This window comes from Arachis duranensis, chromosome 7, assembly GCF_000817695.3.
Source record: "Arachis duranensis cultivar V14167 chromosome 7, aradu.V14167.gnm2.J7QH, whole genome shotgun sequence".
Lineage (NCBI taxonomy): Eukaryota > Viridiplantae > Streptophyta > Magnoliopsida > Fabales > Fabaceae > Arachis > Arachis duranensis.
The window spans coordinates 74,519,579-74,545,295 of record NC_029778.3 but is presented as its reverse complement, the minus strand read 5'-3'; the positions used below and the strand labels follow the sequence as shown (position 1 = coordinate 74,545,295).

The window sequence follows — 25,717 nt, the reverse complement described above, 5'->3', positions numbered from 1 at the left end:
CCATTCACTTGCCGTTATTTTTTATTTCAGTTGAAAAATCTTTTGTTTTGTTACCAAAATGCTAAGAGTTTATTGCCTTTTGTTACCAAAATGCTAAGTGGTAATTGCCTTTTTCATTGTTACCAAAATCTTTTGCATTTTGATCATTCCCTCTTGATGCGGGAGTTCTAGTGCAACTCTGGTTTTCCCTTTTTTCTGGGATTTTGAAGTGGAAGTGGGAGTTCGAGTGATTTAGATTATACCCGAGAGAAGGGGCTGGTTGATGCAGCTTTTGGTTAAATAATTAAAGGTTCATTTATGCTCAGTTTTGAATATGCTGCCTGATCAGAGAAAAAAGGTAAAGTTACTCAGTTCATATGTGTGTCTTTCACTAATCTATTATGTTTCACTCAGTAAATCACTATTGATGTCTTTGTTATTTATGGTTATCTTTCAGCAGTTTGTTGAACTACAATTCCCAAATTCACATATTTTTTGTTTATTAGGCAGTCAATGACAAGCAAAATGAAGCCATCACAGCTGCATCTAATGAGTTGGCCAAAAGAAAAAGCGATCTTGAAGAAAATATAAAACTTTCACATGATTTAAAAGTAAAAATAGTTTCATAATGATCTTAGGCTTTCTATTTCTTGTATTTGTAATTTTCTTGTTCTGATACTTACTGGAAACTATTTAACTGGGTTGATGGATTCTCACGCTCATACATAGCTGCTGCCTCTTCAAAAGTTGTTAATACAAAATACTGACTTCATGTGTTGTTGGGCTTATTGAATGCCTGAAATAATGATTGCTTAACTTAAACTTAGAAGTTCACATTTTGCTTGGGTTGGGAATGGTTCTTATATGTGGCATTTCATGTATTGAAACATAATATGTCTAGAATCAAAGTGGCATTTCATGCATTTTCTTAGAGTATAGTCTTGATCTAAAAGTAATATTAGAGTGCCACTAAACTCTAGTTGCTGCCTTGCTTCGATGAATTCATAACTCTTAATTCCATTGATAAATTCTTGGTTTCTGATTGATTATGTCACTCATGGAAGGTCTAGGCGCAGCATGGAATGTTGCTAATGTGACAAAAGGATCAACTGGGGTGATATTTGGTCTCGGAACTGTTGGCCTTTCTGTAAGTGCAGCGAACAACTCTGTCTATCTTAACTTTTCAGTTCTCAATTGATTACTAATTATCATTTCCAAACTACAAGATAATTTATGAATTCTCCTTTAATTAGGTTGCACAAGGTGCAAAACTAAGGGGAGCATCTCGAATAATTGGCGTGGATAAGAATCCACATAAGTGTGAAAAAGGTGCCAAAATCAGTCCTGAAATCGATCTGAATATTGTTTTTTCACCTAGCACAATCCTTGGTTCATTATTTGTTATTGTGTTTGTTGTTTCTGTAGCAAAAGCTTTTGGATTTACAGAAGTTGTTGACGCGAGTTCCTACCAAGAACCTATTGCTCAAGTTACTATTCCTTTTTCAGTTATACCATCTGACAAGGGCTACTTATTACAAGTATCCAAAGCAAAAGTTTTCATTCCAGTGGCTAAATGGTGATTTATTTTCAAAATTGTAGACAGGGGTATTGCCTCCGTTTGTACCTTTTGCGCAACCATTTGCAGCTGTACTCACAACTGTTCTTACTGGTTCTCTGTATTATGTGGCTGCCTCGCCCAAAGGTCCTCTTCTTATTGCCCTTCAACATGTTTTCCCTTTGTATTGACTTATTTTGTTTTTAAGCTTGCTTAACGATTTCTTGCTTATTTGTTTACTTCTTTCAGATCCCACTTATGTTGTGGCACCTGTTTTGCAATCTCGCTCGAGCCGTCAAGATTTGAAAAAGCTGTTTGAAGGTTCAATTACTTATCCCTGCAGCAAAGCATTAGAATCAGTTCATAGATTCATAGATTGAACAAAGTTTCATTTGGTTCAGAAAGTGGTGGAATAAAGTCATAAAGTTATAAAGTTTCTCTATGATATAATATCTACTAGTCATTGATTAAGCAGTTTCTACTTATTATATCTGTTTCATGAGTCTGATTGCACTGTCTGCTTTCGGTTTGCAGCATGGTATGAGAAGCACCAAATGAAAAAGATATATTCCCCTCTTCTTGAAGGACTTCTTGCCCTCTACTTGGGTTTTGAATGGATTCAAGTAATCTTCTTAGCTTTACATTTTATATAATCTTCTGAAAATATTTTTCGGTTTTGTGTAATAGTTTCAAGGATAAACTAATTGGCAATGGTTATGTGACAGACAAATAACATTCTAGCTCCCATTATCACACATGGCATATACTCAACGGTTATATTGGGACATGGCCTTTGGAAAATTCATGACCACCGGCGTAGACTATGGCAAAGAATCCAACAGCTCAAATCAGAAGAAAGATATTCCAAGTAGATTTTGAAATACCATCCATGGCTGACACAGCTTGATGAAAAATTGTATATGTATTAGAGTTGTTAATCTTGTAAAGGAAAGTTGTATAATTATGTTAGTTGAGATCTCTTACATACAGAATAAGCAAGTTCTGATTACAAAATTTTCCAGTTATGAATGTTTTCCAGTAAAATGGGGAAAATGTTTGGTGAAACAAATAGCACATTTACTGTTCTATTTAAATTATCCATGGAACGTTTTATTTGAACCACTAGCTATCCTTTATCTAATAATTGTAGATAGCTAAAAAGATTGCTCAACATTACCCAAGTCATAAGTATATTATGTAATCAGAAATATATGGGGGTCACAGATTGGTCCTACACTCACAAATCAGTACACTGTCTTTGCAATCCGGCATCATATTTTTGTTCCTTTCTTGACAATCTACACAATTGATTTATAAGTCTAATGCTCACGCTGCAATAGCATAACCTCCCCGAAAACATGATTTTCTAACATAGAACTTCTCATCAACACATTTTAAAAAATTCCCTAACAAGAGAATGATCTAGGTTGTACAAGCAACAATCACCGTTTAACTACAAGATGGTTTGCAACATGCACATGTCCAAGGTCCAAATCTTCAATTCTTCAGAGCACCAACAATAACAACTCGAATTTAGCTGCACAGTAATTTAAACATCTCTGTTTAATAGAGACAAAATGAGGGATGCTAGTTAACCATAGGTCAGAGCAGATAAGACAAAAATGAACTACAAGATGCTAATACAAATCCAAGTTAAAGATTTAATAAATTAGTTGTAACTAGTGACCATACAAAAAAATGAATTTCTTCATAAAAAATTTAGCCTACAGATTCTACAATAACCAGTGAACTGGCTGAAAGTAATGTTAACATGTCAGCAAAAAATAAAGGTTGCTGAAAATGCAGATAGAAAAAATCAGAGGCACATAATTCAATGGATATGATCGTACAATTAAATAACAGATTGGTCACGGAGAACACCAGGTGACAGCCCCACTTCTAACTAGTGGTTAATACTTTTATATAGAATGAATAGAATGTACTACTCGTATAATAATATTAATACCAAATTATTCAGCTCATGTAAAAGTACCCAACCAAAATGAGATAAACAAAACATACGATACATACAATCTGTATCATGTTTTAATTTAACGAAAGTATAGAGAACCACCTTTAGTTAGCCAACATTAGTGTTTAGGTTTATAATTTAGGATTTAAGGTTAAAGATTTACGAGTTAGCGTCTAGATTTTAAGATAAACAAAATAATTTTAAAAAAGTTGGCTGATGTTGGCCAAAAAAGGTTGGTTACCTAGAATCACTCTTTAATTTATATTCCAAATATGTAGTCTAAGGGGTCAATCAGTTAATTCAGCTTCAATAATTTCTATTATTTGATTAATGAAATGCATTTTTCTATAAAAAAGAATATGATTAAGAATGAGAAAAGATAATAAAAGGAAATGGATGGTAAGAGATCCTCTATGGAAGATCATGGGAAAAAAAAAGGAGAGAGAGGAGGGAGAGAGGGGGGATTTAAAGTGCTTTCTATGCCGTGTAGCTTACAAATCTCAACATGTTTAAGTGGGAAAGTCCTCTAAAAAGAACATTAGCTTTATACCAAATAGATGTGACAAGTTTAATCACATCCTACAAAACATGCTTGTTCTGAAAATATGTTTTATGCAAGGCAATGAAATATATTCGACAGAAAACGGGAACATATGTGACAGAAGTATACTAAGTTATTCTAATTATCTCCCCCCCCCCACCCCCATCCCTCTCCTTCTCTTTTGATTTTGTTATTGAATTTGGATCCTCTGAATTTTCAATTTTCATTTTAGAGAGTAAAGTGTAATCTCTCATTATTGAATGATTTCTCTCTCATATTTTTTTCTTGGCCCCACTTATGAAATAAATGGTGAGAGATCACACTTTACCCTCTAAAGTGAAATTTAAACTTTAGAGAATCCAAATTCCTGTTATTTGTCATTCTAATAACAACTTCAATGGCTATGGATAAGTGAATAAGAGAATAAAATGAAAACTGAAATCTAAGATACATGGTCACGGGTTTAGCTCAACTATGAAGAGTGAGAGACAGTGTATTTCATTTTGGGGGAGAACAAAAGCATCTATAGATAGTTTATTCATAGTAAAGTCATCCATAGATAGTTCAAATTAGCTACATTATTATTTAAATAAACCAAAATTATTTGACAATGAAGACTACCTAATTCAATTAGCAGGATTCATAGTCAAATCACAAACACAAAGGAAGAAAATCCATAGAAATTCCCTATAAATAAACCCACATATAAAAAGGTACAAGCGAAAGACAAAAGGTTTATCACAAAACTCATGTAAGTTGCTGCTACCATTATACTAATAAACTTCATACCAACTAACTGATTTCCTTCTATTACTCAATCATAAACTAACAAAATGATTTATTAGGATTATACCCTATATCCAAAAGTAAACTCATAAACTGTTTATGAGTATGACTATGATATGCCAAATACTGTCTTCTTTGTCTGCAGCTAATTGCTTCTAGTGATAGCATTCTAACATATCTACAAATCATACTACCAAAATACATGATGAACAATTTTATTTTTATTTCAAAACTGCAAATTCCCATCGTATCTTAATTTCATGAACTTCCATGACCACTCTTCGTCCATCAAGACATCACAATCTTAGACAGAAACAAAAAGAAAAATATAATCCTACACAAATTATGCTAGATAACCATAAGACACAAGCTATATTAGTTATCAGAAACAAATCAAAATAGAAGAAGAAAAAAAAATAAGAAATTACCTAGTTCATTACCACTACTGCTGTTGCTGGTTTTGTGGGTTCGGTGGAGGAGGCATGCCTGGGCGAGGAGGTCCGAACACCGGAACGCCGCTGCCAGGTGGAGGAGGCATCCCAGGACGAGGCGGAGACGGGGCGGGAATCCTCGGCCTTGGCGGAGCAGGAGGCCCTCTCACTATCTGACCAGGTGGTGGAGGACCCATAGGCTGCTGCCCAAACCGTGGCGGAACAGGGAAAGGCTATGGAGGCCCACCACCGGGCCTGGGTGGTGCAAATTGCCCAGGCGGCATCGGAGGTGGCGGACCTCGTGCCATTGGCGGTGAACCCTGACCAGGAGAGACAGATGAGAGAGATCGAGGAGCAGAGAGAGACAGAGAGAGAGGATAGGAAGAGGAGAGAAGATGAGGAAGACTGAAACCTTCATAGCTGAACGAGGAGGTTTCTGAAGATGAAGAACAATTTTGATTTTTTGTTTTTTTAATATATTTAACATAGATGAAAAGAATAATTTTAATTTTTTATTTTTTTAATGTGTTTTTGTTTTGTTGTTTCAATTATTTGAAATTATAAAATTAAGATTAATTAAATTTTAAAATTTGATTAATTTAAAAGGATATTTTTGTTTAATCAAATAAAGGAAGGATGTTTAAGTCTTTTCATTAAAATTAAATAAAATTTATTTTTTTATTTTTATTTAATTAAAAGGGTGTTTTAGTAAAAGTGGTGATATATTATATATTTAAAAAAGAAAAAATTAAATGCTGACGTGGAAAATAAATTCCACATGGCTTATTGTTATTTGTCCATATCTTAAACGTATCGATACGTATTAATTTATCATCGTACCGTAGCAATCACCTTTTAAAAAAACTTTAAATTATTTTTAACATTTTACTAAATTCTATTTTATTATTTTGAACATTCTAAATAAATTTTAATTCTACTTGAGTCTTCTACAGTCAATTTTTTTATAATCAATAATTAATGAATTTTTTTCTTTTAGTTTTACTCTTATCAAAATTCTAATTTTAACTCCAATTTAATCCAACTCAATAATCTTAAATTAAACCCTAATCCCTCACCATCCCACCCATTTCCTTCTCACCTTCCACCAAGCACCCCACTATCTAATGTAAACCCACTACTCACCAACATCACCTCCCACGTCATCCCCTTATCAGTTATCACCACTGCCTTCCCTCCCGTTTTCCTCTTCCACCAATCACTATGGCCACCATTGGCATTGCAATCTTCACCCTACACGGAGGAGAACAATGCAACAATATCACAGGGAGAGGCGGCAAGAAAGCAGAGGAAAAAGGCAAGGGTGAGCCGAAAAGTGGCATACAAGAGAACGGTGACGCGGAGTAGATTCTGACGAGCAAAATAGAGGTAGACACAACTCGACAATGCAGTAGCGTCAGCTCATGGTGGTAGCTGGTTCGACGGCGAACAGAACTGCTACTCTCTCTCTCTCTCTCCCCTTCCTTTTCGATATCTCTTTTCGATCAATTTGTGTTTTTATTTTTTTTTCTTTTTTTTCAAAAAATCTAAATGATGTTGATGATGATGATGATAATTTTGGATTTCAAAGACAAGTTTGTTGAGCTGTGTAGATGATGTAGTGGCGTTGGGGATATGTAGGTGGTGGTTGTTAACGTTGTTTCTCATGGGGACGGAGGAGAAGGATGAGATTATGGAAGGTGAGGCTAATGCGCGTTGGAGTTAGATTAGAATTTTCAAGTTAAATTGAAATGGAGGGCTAAAATTAGGATTTTATCTAAGGATAAAATTAAAAGGAAAAATTTGATAAAAGCTATCAAAATTTATTATTTTTTTGTTATTAATATTTAAAAATATGTTGTCAAATTATTAGATTAAATAAATTAAATTAATGACTAAAAATAATAGTAAAAAAACAATAATGTTACGAAAATAAAAATAAAGATAAACAAAAAAATATGAATTGAAATTAAATATAAAGAGAATCACTTAACTTTTATTTAACTAATTTTTTGATAAAACAAGAAAGAGACTTCTCAATCTAATTTGTCCACACCATAATTTAAAAATTGAATCGAAAAAACTCACTAAACCTTTTACTCAATTTTTTGCTATAATAAGAGAAAGACTCACTCAACTTCATTTGTCCACACTATAATTTTATCATGAAACAAAAAAAGAATTTTACACCTCTAATTACTTAATGATAATATAATAATTTATGAGATTTTTATAACCTTTTATTAGGCTAAAATAAAGATAAATCCTAAGTCCATAAACATAAAGACTAATTTAGTAATTAAATAAAAAAAATTAAAATACATCAAACTAATTAAACATTCTAAAAATAGAAATTAATAACTTTTAAATAATATTTGAACTCTTCATATCCGAATATTTAAAGTACGTATCATTTTCTTTCTCTTCAAAAAAGATTCGACATCAAATTTGTAGTTAAAAAAATAGTATACGAAAAAAACAAATACAAAGAAGATAATTTATATTTTTTATTTCTTTTGTTTTTTGCTTTTCTTTTTGCACCGAATGCTTTTCTTATTTTTTTTATAAATAATAAAATCAATAAGAACGACAAACTAATAATGAAACACAAACATGAAAGACAAGTTCGACAAGAACATAAAGAAGGATGCGAGAGATACTGGAACTCTTTTTTTAGGATACAAGAAAAATAAATATAGATTAATAAAGTTAATCTAATACCTAAAATCTGATACCAAATGGTATGAAAAAAAGATAAACAAAAATATATGAATTGAAATTAAATTAAAAAAGATAAATTGAAATTGAAATTGAAATAAAAAGGATAGATTGAAATTGAATACAAAAAAAAAAATTCTAATGTCTCTCGCGTCCTTCTTTATGCTCCTGTCATTATTATCTTCTGTATTTGTATCTCATTATTATTTTATCATTCTTGTTGATTTTATTGTTAAAAGAAACATACATTGCAAAAAAAAAGAAAAAAATATAAAAGAAAAAAAAAGAAATCTTTGTATTTGTCCTTTTTTATATATTTTTTTCTAACTACAAGATTCGAAAACGAATTTGTTTTGAAAATGAGGAGAATGATACATGCTTCAAATGTACATAATACGAAGAAGTCAAGTATTATTTAGAAATTATTAGTTTATGTTTTAGAATCTTTATTTTAATTTGATGTATTTTTATTTTATTTATTTAGTTACTAAATTAGACTTTATGTTTGTGGGTTTAGAATTTTCTTTGTTTTAAACTAACAAGAGGTTATAAATACCTCCTAAATTATTGTAGTTGTCATATAGAGAAATTAGAGGAGTGTCAAACCTCTTTTTGGTTTCGTGATAAATTTATGGTATGGACAAGTGAGGTTGAGTGAATTTCTCTTGTCAAATAGGAGAATTGGGTAGAAGATTGAGTGAGTCTCTCGATTCTATTCTCAAACTATGATGTGGACAAGTTAGGTTGAGATGTTCCTTTCTTGTTACATCAAGAAATTAGATAGAAAGTACAATGATTCTCTTTATATTCAATTTCAACATATTCTTTTATTTTTTATTTTTTATTTTTAATTTCAATTTCATCTTTTTCTATTTCAATTCTTATCTTCTTACTCATCATTAATTTTTTTCGTATCATTTGATATTAGATTTAAGGTATTAGACTAATCATTATTAATCTATATTTATTCTTCTTGTATATAAAAAAAAGAGTTTCAGTGTCTGTCGCGTTTCTTTATGCTTTTGTCGTCCTTGTTTTCCATGTTTGGGTCTTATTATTGTTTTGTCGTTCTTATTGATTTCTTCATTAAAAAAAATATATACAGTACAAAAAAATATACAAAAAGAAAATGAAAAAAAATTCTTCTTTGTATTTGTCCTTTTTATATACTTTTTTTCCACCTATAATATTCAAGGACAAATTTTTTTATGAGGAGAAGAATGATGCACGTTTCAAGTGTTCGTGATATAAAAAGTTAAGTATTATTTAGAAGTTATTAGTTTATATTTATAAAATATTCAATTTAATTTGATGTAATTTGATTTTGTTTATTTAGTTATTAAATTGGACTTTATATTTATGGACTTAGGGTTTCTTTGTTTTAATCAAATAAAAGATTATAAATACCTTCTAAATTATTGTAGTCGTCATACTAAGTGATTAGAGGTGTAAAAATTCTTTTTTTTTTAGTTTTGTAATGAAACTATGGTATGAACAAGTGAGGTTGAATGAGTGTCTCTTGTTGCATCAGAAAATTGAATAAAAATTTAAGGGAGTCCCTTCGATTCAATTCCCAAATTATGGTGTGGATAAGTTAAGTTGAGGAGTCCTTTTTTATTACATGAAAAAATTAGATAAAAAATTGAGTAATTTTTTTTATTCAATTTTAACCTATCATTTTTATTTGAATTTGAATTTTAATATATCTTTTTTATTTAATTTTAATTCATTTTTTTTGTTTATCTTTATTTTTGTATCAATTAAATTTTGAAAAATCTTAAGTATTTATCTAAAATTAAAATTAAATTAAATATTAGGATATTTTAAAATTTTTTAAAAATGTTAGATATAATTACCGAAATAAAAATATAGAGTAGTTATGTTATGTTGTATAATTTTCTCCCTCCCTTTAAGCAAGTTTCTCTTCTCTCCTGTCTCTCGTATCTTCTATGCAATCAGAGCTATATTTTGAACCAATTATCGTTTAGACTTACAGTCAATCCTAGCACTAATGACCGTAGTCGATAAAAATACGGGCGGGTAAATTTGAAGGAAGGGAGCATTTCTTTTTTCTTTTTTTTTTTATGATGTTAGAGAGAAGCTTTTATTTGTTTTACTGTAACTAATTAAGTTTATGTTGTGATAAGTACGCTTAGGTGGATGTTTATTTATGATAAGCGGTTTAATATTCTCAAAAGAGAATAAATTTTATGAAGTTTAAGAAAGAGAAATCTTGTACGAGTATAAATAGAAGGAGAGTTTGAGGCATATGACAAACAACAATAACAAAATATTCTTCTGTCTCTATACATTAATCTAAATTCTCTCTTTTCTCTATTTTTTCGTGGGTTTTAAGTTTACAATATATATAATATTAATAAATATATTAATCGTCTCTATTATATTGAGATAATAATTGTGGTAAATATTACTATTAGAGTTATTTAATTATACTTCTTTATTTTATATTTATTACCTCTTTCTTATTTATTTATTTATTTATTTTACAGCACGTTATCAACACGAGACTCTGATTAAATTTTAGAAAGACTAAGGTAATAAATTTTTATTATGTCAAAACTCTCTCATCTTGAATTTAATGCTCTTGATATATCTAGAAACAATTACTTATCAGGGATACTAGATACTGAAATCCATCTTGATTTAATGGATCTTGGAGATACCATTAAGGTTGAAAATAATGCTTCCCAGAAAGATAAAGGCAAAGCCATGATTTTTCTTCGTCGCCATCTTGATGAAGGAATGAAAAAAGAATATCTCATACTAAAAGATCCTACAGATCTGTGGAAAAACCTTGAAGAAATGTATAATTATCAAAAGACAGTGATACTTCCTCAAGCTTGATATGAGTGGACGAACTTGCGTCTACAGAATTTTAAATCCATAAATGAATATAATTCAGCAATATTTCAAATTACCTCACGAATGAAATTATATAGGAAAAAGATAACAGATAATGATATGTTAGAGAAAACTTTCTCGACCTTCCATGCCTCGGATGTGCTCCTGCAGTAGTAGTATCGAGAAAACAAATTTTAAAAATATTCTAAGCTAATTTCTTGCCTTCTTGTTGCTCAACGCAATAATGAGTTGCTTTTAAAAAATCATGAAATGCGCCCAACTGACGCCGCCCCATTTTCTGAAGCAAATGCGGGAAATCATTAACCCAAAAGAGGTGAATGGCAAGGTTTTGATAAAAAGAAAAATTATGGATGAAAGAAAAATTATGTTCACAAAAAAGGATCTCACCAGAAGTGGGATAAAGAAAGAAATAATAGGCAAAATAAACCAATAGAGGATAAATGTTTCCGTTGTGGTGGAAAGGGTTAGTGGTCGCATACCTGTCGTACCCCACCTGTCGTACCCCAAGGCACTTAGTTGATCTTTATCAAGCATCCTTGAAAAAGGATGACAAAGGAAGGAAACAATTTTGTTTCAAAGGATGTTGATGAAAATTACACCACTCATTATAATGTATCTGATTTCTTTGAGGATCCTAAAAGAAATATTGGTCATTTGATCAATGATGGAAAAATTTAATGTGTGGGTTTGTTAAGTAATCATGTAAATAAATAATATAAAAAACTTCTTGTTAAGTTTTATTTTCTATACTTTGAATTTCAAGTATGATGTATATAAATAATGTTTAATAAAATATTAATGTTTATGTTTAAGAATTTCAAAATCATTAAATGTGTCAAGTTTTAAAATAATAATAATAGTAATAATAATAAAATTTTTAGTATATAACAATTTTATGTACAGTGAAAAATAATTTCAATCAGAAATACAATTTTACTGTACATGTACTACTACTCATTTTATTATTATTATTTGTTTTTGAAGAAAATGGTAAGGATATATAATGAAAATATTTGCCTTGCGAATAATGCAAGTTCGCATACCATCTTCAAAAGTAATATATATTTTACACATCTTATACCAAAAGAAGAATATGTTAATACTATTATTGGTTCAGGCAATGTGATAAAAAGCTTCGGAAGAGTTATAATCTTGTTTTCTGGAGAAACAAAATTCATAATAAATAATGCACTATTATCTACTAAGTCTCTAAGGAACTTATTGAGCTTTAAAGATATTCGCCGAAATGGATATCATATTGAAATAATGAATGAGGAAAATCATGAGTACTTATGTATCATAACTCATGATTTAAATAAAAATATTATATTAGAAAAGTTACCCTCACTTTCATCTGGAATATATTACGCTAAAATTAGTGCCATTGAATAACATACCATACCCAAAGTTTATCAGCCAAATGAATTTATAATTTGGCATGACCGATTGAGTCATCCGGGAACAACCATGATGCAGACAATTGTTGAAAACTCCCATAAATATTCACTAAAAAACTAGAAGATTCTTAAATCTAGTGAATTTTGTTGTGATGTATGTTCTCAAAGAAAGCTAATTTTAAGGCCATCACAGTAAATATTAGATTTGAGTCCCCTGAATTCCAAGAAAGGATTCAAGGCGATATATGTGGACCTATTCATTCACCATGTGGATCTTTTAGATATTTTATTTTCTTAATAGACGCATCTTCGACATGGTCTCATGTGTGCTTATTGTCTTCTCGCAACCTGACATTTGCGAGATTACTTGCTAAAATTATTTGATTAAATGTACGATTTTCAGAAAATTTAATCAAAGCAATTCATCTTGATAATGCTGGTGAATTTACTTTCCAAGCCTTTGATGTTTATTGTATGGCTAACAGAATAAGCGTTGAACATCCAGTAGCTCATGTTCACTCACAAAATGGGTTAGCAGAATCACTGATTAAACGCCTCCAATTAATTGCTAGACCCTTACTTATAAGAAAAAATCTCCTAACCTCAGCTTGGGGGCATGCTATTTTACATACCGCAGCACTCATTCGTTTGAGGCCGACAAGTTACCATCAGTTCTCTCCTATGCAATTAGCTTTTGGCCAGCAGTCAAATGTTTCCCATTTAAGAATATTTAGATGTTTGATATATGTTTCCATTGCACCAACTTCTTATACCAAATTGGGACCCCAAAAAAATTGGGGATATATGTTGGATATGATTCTCCCTCTATAGTGAGGTATCTTGAGATACAAATTGGAGATGTATTTAAAGCCAGATTTTCAAATTGTCATTTTGATGAATCAACATTTCCAACATTAGAGGGAGAGAATAAGCTTCCTGAAAAGGAACTTAATTGGAATGCATCATTCTTGGTGCATTTAGATCCTCGATCAGGCAATGTGAATTAGAAGTTCAAAAGATTATACATTTGCAAAGAATAGAAAATAAATTGTCTGATGCATTTTTTGATACGAAAAGGATCACTAAATCCTAAATACCAGTTGAAAATGCCCCAATTTGAATTGATTTCTTAGTTGGACAAGTGGCCAATGAAAAAATTTCACGCCAGAAGCGTGGTAGACTTGTCAGTTCCAAAGACAAAAATCTTCGAAAAAGAAAAGAGGTAAATACTATTCCTGTTGAAAAAGATAAAGACATAGTAAAGACACATGCAATTGTCCGAAATTCTTATATAGTTTTGACACTAGAAGACATTCAAGTACCTAAAAATTTTGAAAATGATGAGATCTCGATAAATTATGTCTTTACAGGAGAAAAATCAGACCGAAATAAGACAATTGTCAAGGAAATATTTGCATATAATGTGGCATTAAATATCATGCATGAAAGTAAGGATCTTGAGCCAAGAACAGTCGAAGAATGTCGACAAAGAAATGATTGGCCAAAATGGGAAGAAGCTATTAAGGTTGAGTTAGACTTACTTGCAAAATGTGAAGTCTTTGGACCTGTAGTCCGTACACCAGAAGATGTAAAACTGTTGGATACAGATGGGTATTTGTGAGAAAATGAAATGAGAAAAATGAAGTTTCGCTACAAAGCTCGACTTATGGCACAAGGATTTTCACAAAGGCCATGTATAGATTATGAAGAAACATATTTTCCTATAGTGGATGCAATAACATTGGGTTATTTGGTTAGTTTATCCGCATACCATAAACTATATATGAATTTAATGGATGTGGTAACAGCTTACTTATATGGATCATTAGATCGTGATATCTATATGAAATTCCCTAAAGGATTAAAGATATCTAAATCATCCAATGAATATTAACAGGGATTATACACAGTCAAATTGCAAAGATCTTTATATGGTCTAAAGCAATCTGAATGAATGTGGTATAATCGTCTTACTGAGTATCTGACAAAAAACGAATTCAAGAATGATGATATCTGCCCATGTATTTTCATAAAGAAATCTGCATCTGGATTCATTATAATTGCTGTGTACGTTGATAATTTAAATATTATCGGAACCCCTGAAGAGATTCCAACAATTATAAAAGCTCTAAAAGAAGAGTTTGAGATGAAATATCTTAGAAAGGCTAAATTTGTCTCGACCTACAGATCGAGCATACAGAAAATTAGATCTTTATTCATCAAACAACATACACAAAAAAGATCTTGAAGAGATTTTATATGCATAAGTCACATCCATTAAGTACCCTAATGATCGTAAAGTCTTTGGATGTAGAAAAGGATCAATTACATCCTAAAGAAGAAAATGAAGATATCCTTATTCTTGAAGTACAATATCTTAGTGCCATTGAAGCGCTAATGTATCTTGCTAATAATACACGACCCGATATATCATTTGCTGTGAATTTATAAACAAGGTATAGTTCCTCTCCAACCAGAAGACATTGGAATGAAATCAAACAAATCCTTCTATATCTTCATGGAACGGTTGATATGGGTTTGTTTTATCCATATGGATCCAAGTCACAATTAGTTGGCTATGCAGATGTTGGATACTTGTCTGATCTACATAAAGGGAGATCTCAAATAGGATACATGTTTACATATAGTGGTACAACTATATCATGGAGGTCCACAAAACTGACGACTGCAACAATATCCTCTAATCATGCTGAAATACTAGCGATACATGAAGCAAGTTGCGAGTGTTTTTGGCTCAGGAGTTTGATCCAATATATTCTGTCATCATGTGTACTGATTAATCATAAGATAGCTCCAATTGTTCTGTTTGAAGATAATACAACATGCATTGCTCAACTTAAGGGTGGATACATCAAAGGTGATAGAACAAAGCATATTTCTCCTAAATTCTTTTTCACATGTGACCTTCAAAATCAAGGAACAATTGATGTCCAACAGATCCGCTCAAGCGATAATCTGACAGATTTATTTACAAAGTCACTTCCAAAATCCTTCTTTGAAAGATTGGTACATCAGATTAGGATGCGCCGATTTCGAGATATTAAATAATGTCGACAAGAGGGGGAGACTGTACTCTTTTTTTCTTGGTCAGGTTTTTTCTCATTGGATTTTTTTACAAGGTTTTTAATGAGGCAATCTCCATCACAAAGGATATTATGCTCTTTTTCCTTCACCAAAATTTTTTTTCATTGGATTTTTCTTTATTAAGATTTTAATGAGGCATAATCCTAAATAGACATTCAAGGAAGAGTGTTGTGATAAGTATGCTTAGGTGGATATCCATTTATGATGGACGGTTTAATATTCTCAAGAGAGAATGAACTTAATGAAGTTTGAAAAAGAGAAATCTTGTACAAGTATAAATAGAAAGAAAGTCTGAGACATATGACAAACAACAATAACAAAACATTCTTCTCTCTATACATTAATTTAAATCCTCTCTTTGATAAATATTACTATTAGAATTATTTAATTATATTTTTTATTTTATATTTATTATTTATTTATTTATTTATTTATTTTACAACAGTTTAGAGGATTATTAAATGAATTTATCAGTGAAAATGGCTTTTTACTTTATCATTGAGATAAATAAAATTTATTATTTAAATTAATATTTTGTCAATAAAAATATTTTTATAAAAAATATTCAAAAAATATAATATTAATTAAATCTTAAACCTAAATTACAAACTTTAAATACTAAATATTAAACCCTTTAAATCCTATACTATAAATTTTAATAATATAAAAATAAAATATTCATTTACAATATAAAATATTAATTAATATCAATAAAAAATATAACATTTTTCTTTATCCATTGTACTACTGACTAATTGATATGGAGAGTCTATGGTATAGATGAGTCAACTCAACTTTTCCATAATTAACATTCGTCGTCTACTGCGAAGGACTCTCCCCCAAACAAGTTGTTATCATTTATCAGAATAGATAACCCAATGGAAATCACCCAAAAAGAGGAACGATCAAAGAGTGTTGACTTGAAGACTTTGCCAAATTGACTTGACCCAGCATCGTGTCTAGCGGGCTAATGACTTAGTTACTACTAATTTTGACTATAAAAAAAAACATTTAGCCCAGTACATACCGAAAGCTATTGAATATGCAGCATCTTGCAGCTAGTTAATTCCATATTTGTTTGATTCTTCCATACCATGTTTTTGAAAAAAGAAAAAAATAATAAACTATTAAAATAGTATCTAAAAATTTATATGGTTGATAAAAATAACTCAAAAGATATTAATGATAAAAAACTCTCAAGACGTTTAAAAACGTAACAAAAAGAATTATATATTAAAAATATATTTTAAAAAAGATTTTATAGATCATATTTTATTGTAATTTTTTATAATTACTATTAGAATAAGATTTTTTATTTTTAAAATTGATAATTTTATACCAAATGAATCTTTTTAAAAAAATTGTTGTGAATGTAAATTTTTCTAAGATTAAATTTTATTCAAATTTTTTTATACTTTTTAAATATTTATTCATATGTCGCTATGAAAATTCAAATCAAACAAATAAGCTATTTGTTAAAAATAATATAAAAAAATTTTATTATTTATAAAAAATATAATATTTATTTATGCTATTTTTATTATATTTTAAAATTATTTAAAAATTATTTTATCAATAATATTTTTTAAAAATTTTTTGTAAATATCAAAAATTTTTAGATACCAAATTAATAGCTAAAAAAAAAATTCAAATTCCAAGCAGTAACCTGAGGCGCGAGTTGACGATTCTCTAATCAAATACTACATCCCTTGCACTTTAAGGATATGGAGTGTCCTTGGAAGATGCCAGGGTTGATTTATGTTGATCGGAGCAACAGTATTGTTGACTCAAATATTTGGTAAATATAACAGTTAGGGCTGGCAATAGATAAGATAGGATAGGGTTTGGATTTTACTCTAACTTTATCTATGGATTAAAAATTTTATTAAAATTCTACTTTACTTTATTTGCGGGTTGAGAATCTCTCAATTCTAATCCTATCCACACCTTAAAGTTTTAAACCTTACCCTATTCTACCCTACCTGCAAAAATATCAAAATTTTTTTTAAAGTAAATATAAAATTCAATCCTTTCAAATTTTATATATATTAGTAAAATAAAAAATAAAAAACTAATGCTTTAAATTAATAAATTAACTAACTAATTTAATGATTATTCACTTATTATAAGTCATTACATGAGAAAAGTTGTGGGTTCAACCCTCACCCCCTTCACTATATACCTAATTTTTATAAAATATGTTATATATAGGGTGCAGGTAGGGTAGAGTAGGGTAGGATAGGGTAGGGTAAGGTATACCCTAAACCCGTATGGCCGTACCCTACCTTACCCACAGGCATACTGTCGGGTAGTCTACCCTACCCAAACGGATTGGGTACCCGCAGGTAAGGTATGAATTGCCAGCCTTAATAGCAGTAGCACTAGCGGGTGATATTTTAGTCATTTTAATGCAAAAATTAAAATTAAAATTTTTAATTTACAAAATATTTTATTTTTTAAAATTAATTCTAAAATATTATTTTCTTCAAAATATTAAATAGGATATTTTATTTTTTTCATAATATTTTTCAAAAAGATATTTTAGTCTTTTAAATATTTTAGTATAAAAGATATATGATTCTAAAAATCGAACCAGACCGACCGATTCAACCAGATTAATCGAGAATCAGTCCTCTAGCCAGTTCGATTAAAGCAAAAAATTGTCGGACAAAAAATCAGTAGAATCAGCAGTTAATTGGTAAACTGCTTGAACTGAACAAATTTTTTAAAAAATTTTATTTTTCAATTAAAAAAAAAAAAACAAAACCCCATTTTCTCTTTCTCTCTCTCACATGAAACCTTACCCTAAACCAAACCCTATCAGAGTTTGGAGGCTTAGTTGCAGCCACCTTCAAACTTCAGAGCCCCTATCTCTTCCTCTCTCTCTATCCTCGTCGTCACTTCCTTTCCTCCCAGCCTCCATCACCGCCAAAGGCAGCAACCCCATTCTATTATTCACTGCATGTCTCAACTCAGTCTCTCTTCACTGTGTGCATCATTGCTGCTTTTTCAACCCTTTGTCGTGGGTCGTCGCTGCTCACTCTTTGCTGTGGGACATCGCTATTCTGCTCCTCGTCGTGGGTCATCGCTGCTTCTCTACTCCTCGCCGTGTGTCATTTTTGTTTCTCTGCCTCCTCGCCAATCTTGCTATTGCTTCCTGCCTCCTCACCAGTCTTGCTGTTGCTTCTCTACCTTGTGTCGTGTCTCGCAGTCGCTGATGTTCTACCCTTAGTCGTGTCTCCCCTTCACTGCTGGGTGGTCTCTGCTCTTCTGCTTTTAGGTAACTGTCTCACACCCTTTTTGCGAGCTCATTGTCACCACAAGCTCACTCTGTTATCACTGTTCATCTCTCACCATTTCTCCGATAGGCTAAGGCTTCTTCAGTTTCATCTCTTTTTCCAATCGATTTTTAAGATTCTCTGGTTGTAGCACTATATGATCCCTGCCACTTGATATTGAACATTTTTATTTGTTAGATACTTTGGTTGTTGATAATTGTGACAAGCTAGAATTATCAGAGGGACGTAATGATCAATGTTCCAATTTGAGATAAAGGTTCTAAATTTTGTATCTATGCCAAATTGGTGACCTTGCCCTAGTGGCTTCAAAGATCTATGAAGACAAATTATAAGAAAAATACTGAGTACCATCAAATTTATCGTCTGATTTAGCGTCGCAGAGTAGCGACAGATTTACTCGTAATAACAGCATCGAATTCGTAAGGTTAAGTAATTACCAGTGGATTTATGTTCCGACGGTAAATTTGCCGATAATAATTGGAGGAAAACAAAAATAAATTGACATGTCCTTTAGGGACGGATTTATCGTCGGAAAAATCCAACAATAAATTAAACCCACATAGTGAAACGCTGCGTTTTGGTGACCCACAATGGTTTACCATCGCAGTTTTTTTACGATAAATCCAACGGTAACTGTGCCATAAATTTGAAGAGCAACCCCTCTTCTTCCTCATTCGAATCTCTCTCTCTCTCTCTCTCTCTCTCTCTCTCTCTAACCTTCTCGCCTCCCACTCTCTCTCTAACCCTCTACCCTTTTCTCTCTTTCTCTTCCCCTGTTTCTCTTCCTTCCCTGTCGCTGCCGGCCACCCCAAGCTGTCGCAGCTACCTTCTCTTTCTTCTCCTTTCTCTCTAACCCACTCTAGCTCGGCCCTTGTCTCTCATTCTCGTTCACAGAACAGAGCAACAACACAGCCACTGTTCCTCATTCTGGCTAGTTTCAACTTCGACGACCATTCGTTTGCCACTGCAACTCCTTTCCTCTTCTTCGTTCCGTTCTGTTTTGGCAACCTAGGTTATTACTCTATTTTTAATTTTTATTTTAGTCAATTTTAGTTTTATTAATCTAATTTATGGCTAGTTATTTATAATTAATTTTTTATTAGTAGAATTTAGGTGGTTAGGATAGGTTAGATTAGGTTATTAGGTTTTGAATTGCTAAAAAGTGTTTGGATTATTAAATTGAATTGCTGAATATTGTTGCTGGAGTTGTTTGAAATTGTCTGAATTATGTTGATTCCCTGTGTTACGACTGATTTTGCTGAGATTTGATTGTCGGATTATTTGGATTATGCTTAGTTGTTGCTGGTTTTGAATTATTTGTTACTGGTGTTGATTGTTGATTCGAAATTGGGGCTATCAATTGCTATTTGATCTTGATTTTGCATGTTTGATGTTTGTGCATGCCAAGTGTTCATCAATATGCCTCAGAGCTTTAATGTAATTTTTGGTCTTATTCTTGAAAATCAATGTTCGTTTGAATGTTATGATTGTTATTATGCATTGATAATAAAATTTGATTTATTTTTAATAGACCAAAACTTTTGAATTTTTGAATGATTAAGGCATTTATTTGATAGTACAAGATTAAACAAGTTGGTCCTTTTGAACCCAATTATATCAACTTTGTATGTTTAATTGGTTTTGGGTTATATTAGGAATGAATTTCAAATATTGAAATTAAACTTGTGTTATTTGTTATAAGAATTACATCGGTGTTTAAACCTATTATTGATTATTTAGTTCTGAACTTAGGTTATTGAACTTATTTTGAATTTAGGGTTTTCTAAAATTTCGAACTTAGGGTATTGAACTTGTTTAGTTTTAATTTTAATTAGAATATGTTCTAATTTCTGTTTCATATTGAATTCTGAACTTAAGGTACTGAACTTGTTTTGAACTTATGTTTTTCTAAAATTCTGAATTTAGGGTATTAAACTTGTGTGATTTCAATTTTAATTAGAATATTGCGGATTTAGGTTCCTTATTTAGTTTCGAACTTAGGGTACTGAATATGTTCCAATTCTAATTAAAACATGTTTTTCTTATGGTTGATTTGTTCCGAACAAGTTACTATAATTTATAAGATTGATTTGTTGTTTTGAATTTATGATTATTGTTGATTTGTGTTGATTATTGTTGATTTAGTTCTCTTTGTTTAATTGATATGCTCTTTGCAGATATGATGATAGGTAGAGGTATTATAGATCAACCTAGTGGTCGTAGTCGTGGTAGAGGGAGGTTTTTGCCGGTACCCTTGGAAATTTTGGATCGTCTCCCTCTACTCCAACTACCCTGGTGATGTCACAGGTTGCAGGTGTATCAGACCAGCCCTTCATCATGGTCCCTAATCCGAGCTACATCCCTGCGTGTACGACGACAACGCCACCTCCATTCGCTTAGTAGCCCGATGTCTCGGCGACGCCGCCTCCAGCGACGAACATCGCGACCCCAGAATCCTCTCATGAAAGTGACCCAGCTGATGCCCCTCCATTACCTCCCATCATATGGTTGACGATTTGGCTTGATGGTGGAACGACGCAAGTACTACTTTAAGTCTTGTATATGCTGACTGTGTATAATTATTGATTCTAGTTTTAGTGGATTTAGAGTTGTAGGTTTGAACTACTGAAGTGTTTGATATATCTTGATTAGTGATTCTTGATAGTTGAATCTAGTTTTAGTGAATTTAGGGTTGTAGGTTTGAATTGCTGAAAGTATTAGATATATCCTATTTATTGATTCTTGATTATTGATTTTAGTTTAGGGGATTTATGGATTTTGCTTCTTGATTATTGATTGTTGTTCATTGATTGTTGACAACTAGTGCTGTTTAAGTTAATTGTTGATGGATAGAGTTTGTGGCGCATTCTACTTATAAATGAAACTCAGCCAAAATTTCTGAAAAATCATCTATATATCATGCTTATTTGCTTTTGAAGTTTTAATTTATATTGTCATATTGGTTTATTTGTGAATTGTTGATAGGTTTGCGCCAAACAACAACGCATGTACTCAGGAGATGACCAATGTCATCAAGCTGATGTACGACCATCCATGGTCGAGCTACAAGAAGATCCCCTCCCTTCTGAGACCAGAGAGCAATGGTTTCAGAAGTGGACAGTAAGAACTTAATATAGTTAAATCTTCTTAGTTAGTTTATAACTTCTATTTTGTTTAATACGATATATTTTGATTAACTAATTTTAAAGTTTCTTTGTACAACTAAACTTTTTTATAGGACAAGGAGTACGATCTCTTCATCAGAAAGATATACACGACCATCGTATGGGTAGGCGTCTGCAACAGATGCTGGAGGAAGTACATGAAGAGCGCGACCATCTCACTTCCTAGCTCTGTCCAGAAATCAAAAAGATATTGTATGTTCACTAGGAGACCGATAAATGATTTAGGCATTAACGTCTCACAAATAGAGCTAACATTGACAGAGGCATTTCTACCTTCTTCCTTGCCTTAGCAGGGCCACGAGATTGATGACGACGATGACTACCAGGATTTTTAGGGTTTAGGATTTTTGTTTTACTATTTCATTATATTTGACTTATTTGACTTTTAATTTATTTGAACATTTGATATTTAATAATATTACATAATTTGTTTATATTATTTATAATTTGATCACTAATTGCGTGAAAATTAAATTTAAATAAAAATTAAAATTAAAAAAAAATTTAAAGATAAATTGTCACAATATTTTTTTAAAAAATTGACATTACCATTGAATTTACCGAGGATATAATCCAATGGTAATAGTGGGAAAACTATATGTTATGGCGCCAACGTAACTGTCAAAAAAATCTGTCGGTAACGGAAAGGTTTTTTAGGCAGGTAATCTATCGCAGAATTTGACAATAACTGATTACCAGTGAAATTTATACAGTCGAATTACTTTCTATGCTAAATCTGACTGTAATTAACTTTCCATCAGATTTTATTTATTTTTTTGATGATAATTCTGACGATATTTAATATTTTTTTATAATGACATTACAATATGTATTGGTTTCAAACTGCATCAATCTTGTGATACTTCTTGAGTGGCTACCAACTATGAATTCAATTTAAGAGTTTTGTTGCTGATGTGTTTTTGGATTCAAAAATTAGAATTATGATATTGATTTATTGATTAGAATTCCAAAAATTAAATATGATTATATGCTTTGACTGTTTTAAAATTTGTAATTGAATTAAACTTTGTTTTGTGTTAAGATTATATATTTTTTGGTATGAGAATTTCTATTATTCAATTCTTTATGTGATATGTTAAGTTAATAGAAATTATCTTTCTAAAAATATTTCTAACAATAAATTATGGATAAATTATTTTGTGAAATTATGAAATTTTAAAATTAATTTAAAAATGATTGAATTTGAATTTTTAAAATTATATATTAAATTATTATTAATTTTATTATATATTTAATTAAATCGATTTAATTACGGTTCGATTTCAGTTAAATTATTAAATCAGATTTATTTAATGACTGGTTCGGTTCTCGCAACCTTAATAAGATACATATAATATGATATATTTTTTAATTTAATTAATCTTTAGAACAGACTTGCTACACATTCATGTGTTTTTTCATCCAAGTTTATCCAACTAACAAAAATCACTCTCATTGAAAGAGACTCATTATACACGCTTTTTCTTCTTCTCCTCTCCCGCGTTTCTTCTTCTTCTCTCTCGCGCTTCTTCTTCTTCTTTTTTCAAATTCATGCATACATCCTCTTCTTCTTTCAAATTCACGCATACCTCCTCCTCCTTATTCTTCTTCGCGCACGCAGATTCTTCTTCTGCTTCTCCTCCTGCTCCTCTTCTTCTCCTCCTCCTCTTTCGTTATCGTCATCACCAACAACATCAACATTTTGCTAACATCTTTATAGGTTTTGATTTTCTCTGGTGCCATCATTAAACAATTTCAGTTTATTTTTTAGTTTCTTTTGGTTCATTTGTGAATTAATTTCGGTTCATTTGTGTGTTAATTCCGGTGTGAATAAAAAATTTGATCAATACTTATCAGCAGCATCAAGTGAAACAAAATTAACACAGAAATGAACCGACAATTAACTATAAATAAACCGAAATAAATTAAAAAATGAACAAAAATTATTTAATGAGGACAGTAAAGAAAATCAGAACTAATAAAGACGTTTGCAAAATGTTAGTGTTATTGGTGATGGCAATAAAGAAGAAGAAAGAGGAGGAGGAGAAGAAAGAAGAGAAAATGAAGAAGAAAAGAAGAAAAATCTGCGTGTGCAAATTTGGAATGAAGAAAAAAGGAAGAGGAAGAGGAGGAGGAGGGGAGAAGAAGAAGAACGTGCGCGAATTTAAAAAAAGAAGAAGAAGAAGAAATACGAGGAGGAAGAGAAGGAAAAAGAGAAAGAAAATAAGCGTATAATTTAAAAAGTTGTTATAATAATTTAGATAAATTTAAATAAATAATATTTTATTTAAATGTAGAATTTTATTCTATTTAAAATGGATATATAAAAAGATATAAAGTTAGGATTTAAAATATAATACCAACTAAGACTAAATTCCTATTTTGGTCCTTGAGATTCACGCGATTACTCATTTTGGTCCCTGAAATTCAAAATTACTCATATTGGTCCTCTAGATTTAAGTTTAGGCACCAATATGGTCCCTCAATTCTTTCCGATGATGACTAGGCAAACGAAGTGCTGAGATTGCACCCTCCTTGCCACGCTAGATGATGAGTAAACGACATTGTTTACCTTTGCTGTCCAAACAAGTTAGAAATGAAAAATAGTAGAGGTAGAGAAAAAGACGAATACTTTATTTTGGGTCTCCATTGTTTCTTCTCCCTTTATATACAAAATGACGATATTTCTGACTTTTTTTGGGTGCCAAGGATAAACGACGTCGTTTACCCATCATCCAACGTGGCAGGAAGGGTGTCATCTGAGCACTTCGTTTGCCTAGTCATCACCGGAAAAAGTCGAGGGATCATATTGGTACCTAAACTTAAATCTGAAGGACCCGTATAGGTAATTTTAAATTTTAGGGACCAAAATAACTAATTGTGTGAATCTCAGAGACCAAAATGGGTATTTAGTCTACCAACTAATATATAATTTTTACCCTTCGCTAAGAATAGTATAGGCAAAAGCACCTTATCTTAAATATTGAAAAATTAAAATCTAGGTATAAGTCAAATGGAAGAGCCATATTCGAATGATGATAATCTCAGGAAATTTTAATACGTGTCGCAACTTGAAGAGCTATATTTAGGAAATATATGGATGGATTGGATGGGATAGGATCGAATTATGGGATAGACTAAGATGTTGCTTGTGCGATGTAACCCTACCCCAATTCTGGGCCTTTTTTTTTTCCTTCGGAAAATCACGTATTTGTTGTAAAATAAAAGATATGTAAAATAAAGATATATAAATAGAAGATTTTAGTATTAAAATAATTAGCTCAATAATAATTTATATATATATAATAATATTATATATTGTAATGTATATATATATACAAAGATAGAAATGAGTATAAAAAGTAAATAAAGAGAGAATTGCATAAGTATATATATACAGATAGAAAGGAATATAAAAAGTAAAGAGATGGTTAATATTGCTATTAATATTATATGTAAAGAGTAATAGAAAATAGAATTTAAAATACTTATAAAATAAAAGAAGAGAAAGAATTGTAATAGTAATATAAGGAGAATGGTATTTGATTGCAACATAAAAGGGAATCGATCTCTTATTATTTGGTTGTGTGTAGTAAGAGAAAAGAAACTAAATGCTTTATAATAAGAAAGAGAGAGAGAGAATTAAAGGTGTTATATTATTGCTGTGTGTTTATTCAGATGGATGCTACTCCTATTTATACACACAAATGGTCATCACTTTTCAACCTTCATTAAATCCATTCTCTCTTGAGAATGATTCCTTCAATATTGAGAAGGTGAGTCTATGTGGTCATCCATATCACAACACTCCCCCTTGGATGACCATTTAGGGTTATTGCCTCGTTAAAACCTTACTAAAGAAAAACCCA

The 25,717-nt window shown here is 31.1% G+C and overlaps 1 protein-coding gene and 1 long non-coding RNA gene across 2 annotated transcripts; one reads left to right on the top strand and one right to left on the bottom strand.

Moving 5' to 3' along the window:
* Positions 1 to 397: 397 nt before the first annotated feature.
* On the top strand, positions 398 to 1,572 carry LOC107459790 (uncharacterized). Its single transcript, XR_001586355.3, has 4 exons — positions 398 to 590; positions 1,044 to 1,126; positions 1,233 to 1,308; positions 1,405 to 1,572. It is a non-coding gene; the product is annotated as an uncharacterized LOC107459790 (long non-coding RNA).
* Positions 1,573 to 2,705: 1,133 nt separating this feature from the next.
* On the bottom strand, positions 2,706 to 6,428 carry LOC107459590 (uncharacterized). The gene is made up of 3 exons (XM_052251642.1): positions 6,364 to 6,428; positions 5,274 to 5,676; positions 2,706 to 3,071 (listed from the first exon to the last, which is right to left on the bottom strand). The coding sequence occupies exons 1-3, from the start codon at positions 6,426 to 6,428 to the stop codon at positions 2,988 to 2,990; spliced, it is 552 nt and encodes a 183-aa protein (XP_052107602.1). The 3' UTR covers positions 2,706 to 2,987.
* Positions 6,429 to 25,717: the final 19,289 nt, after the last annotated feature.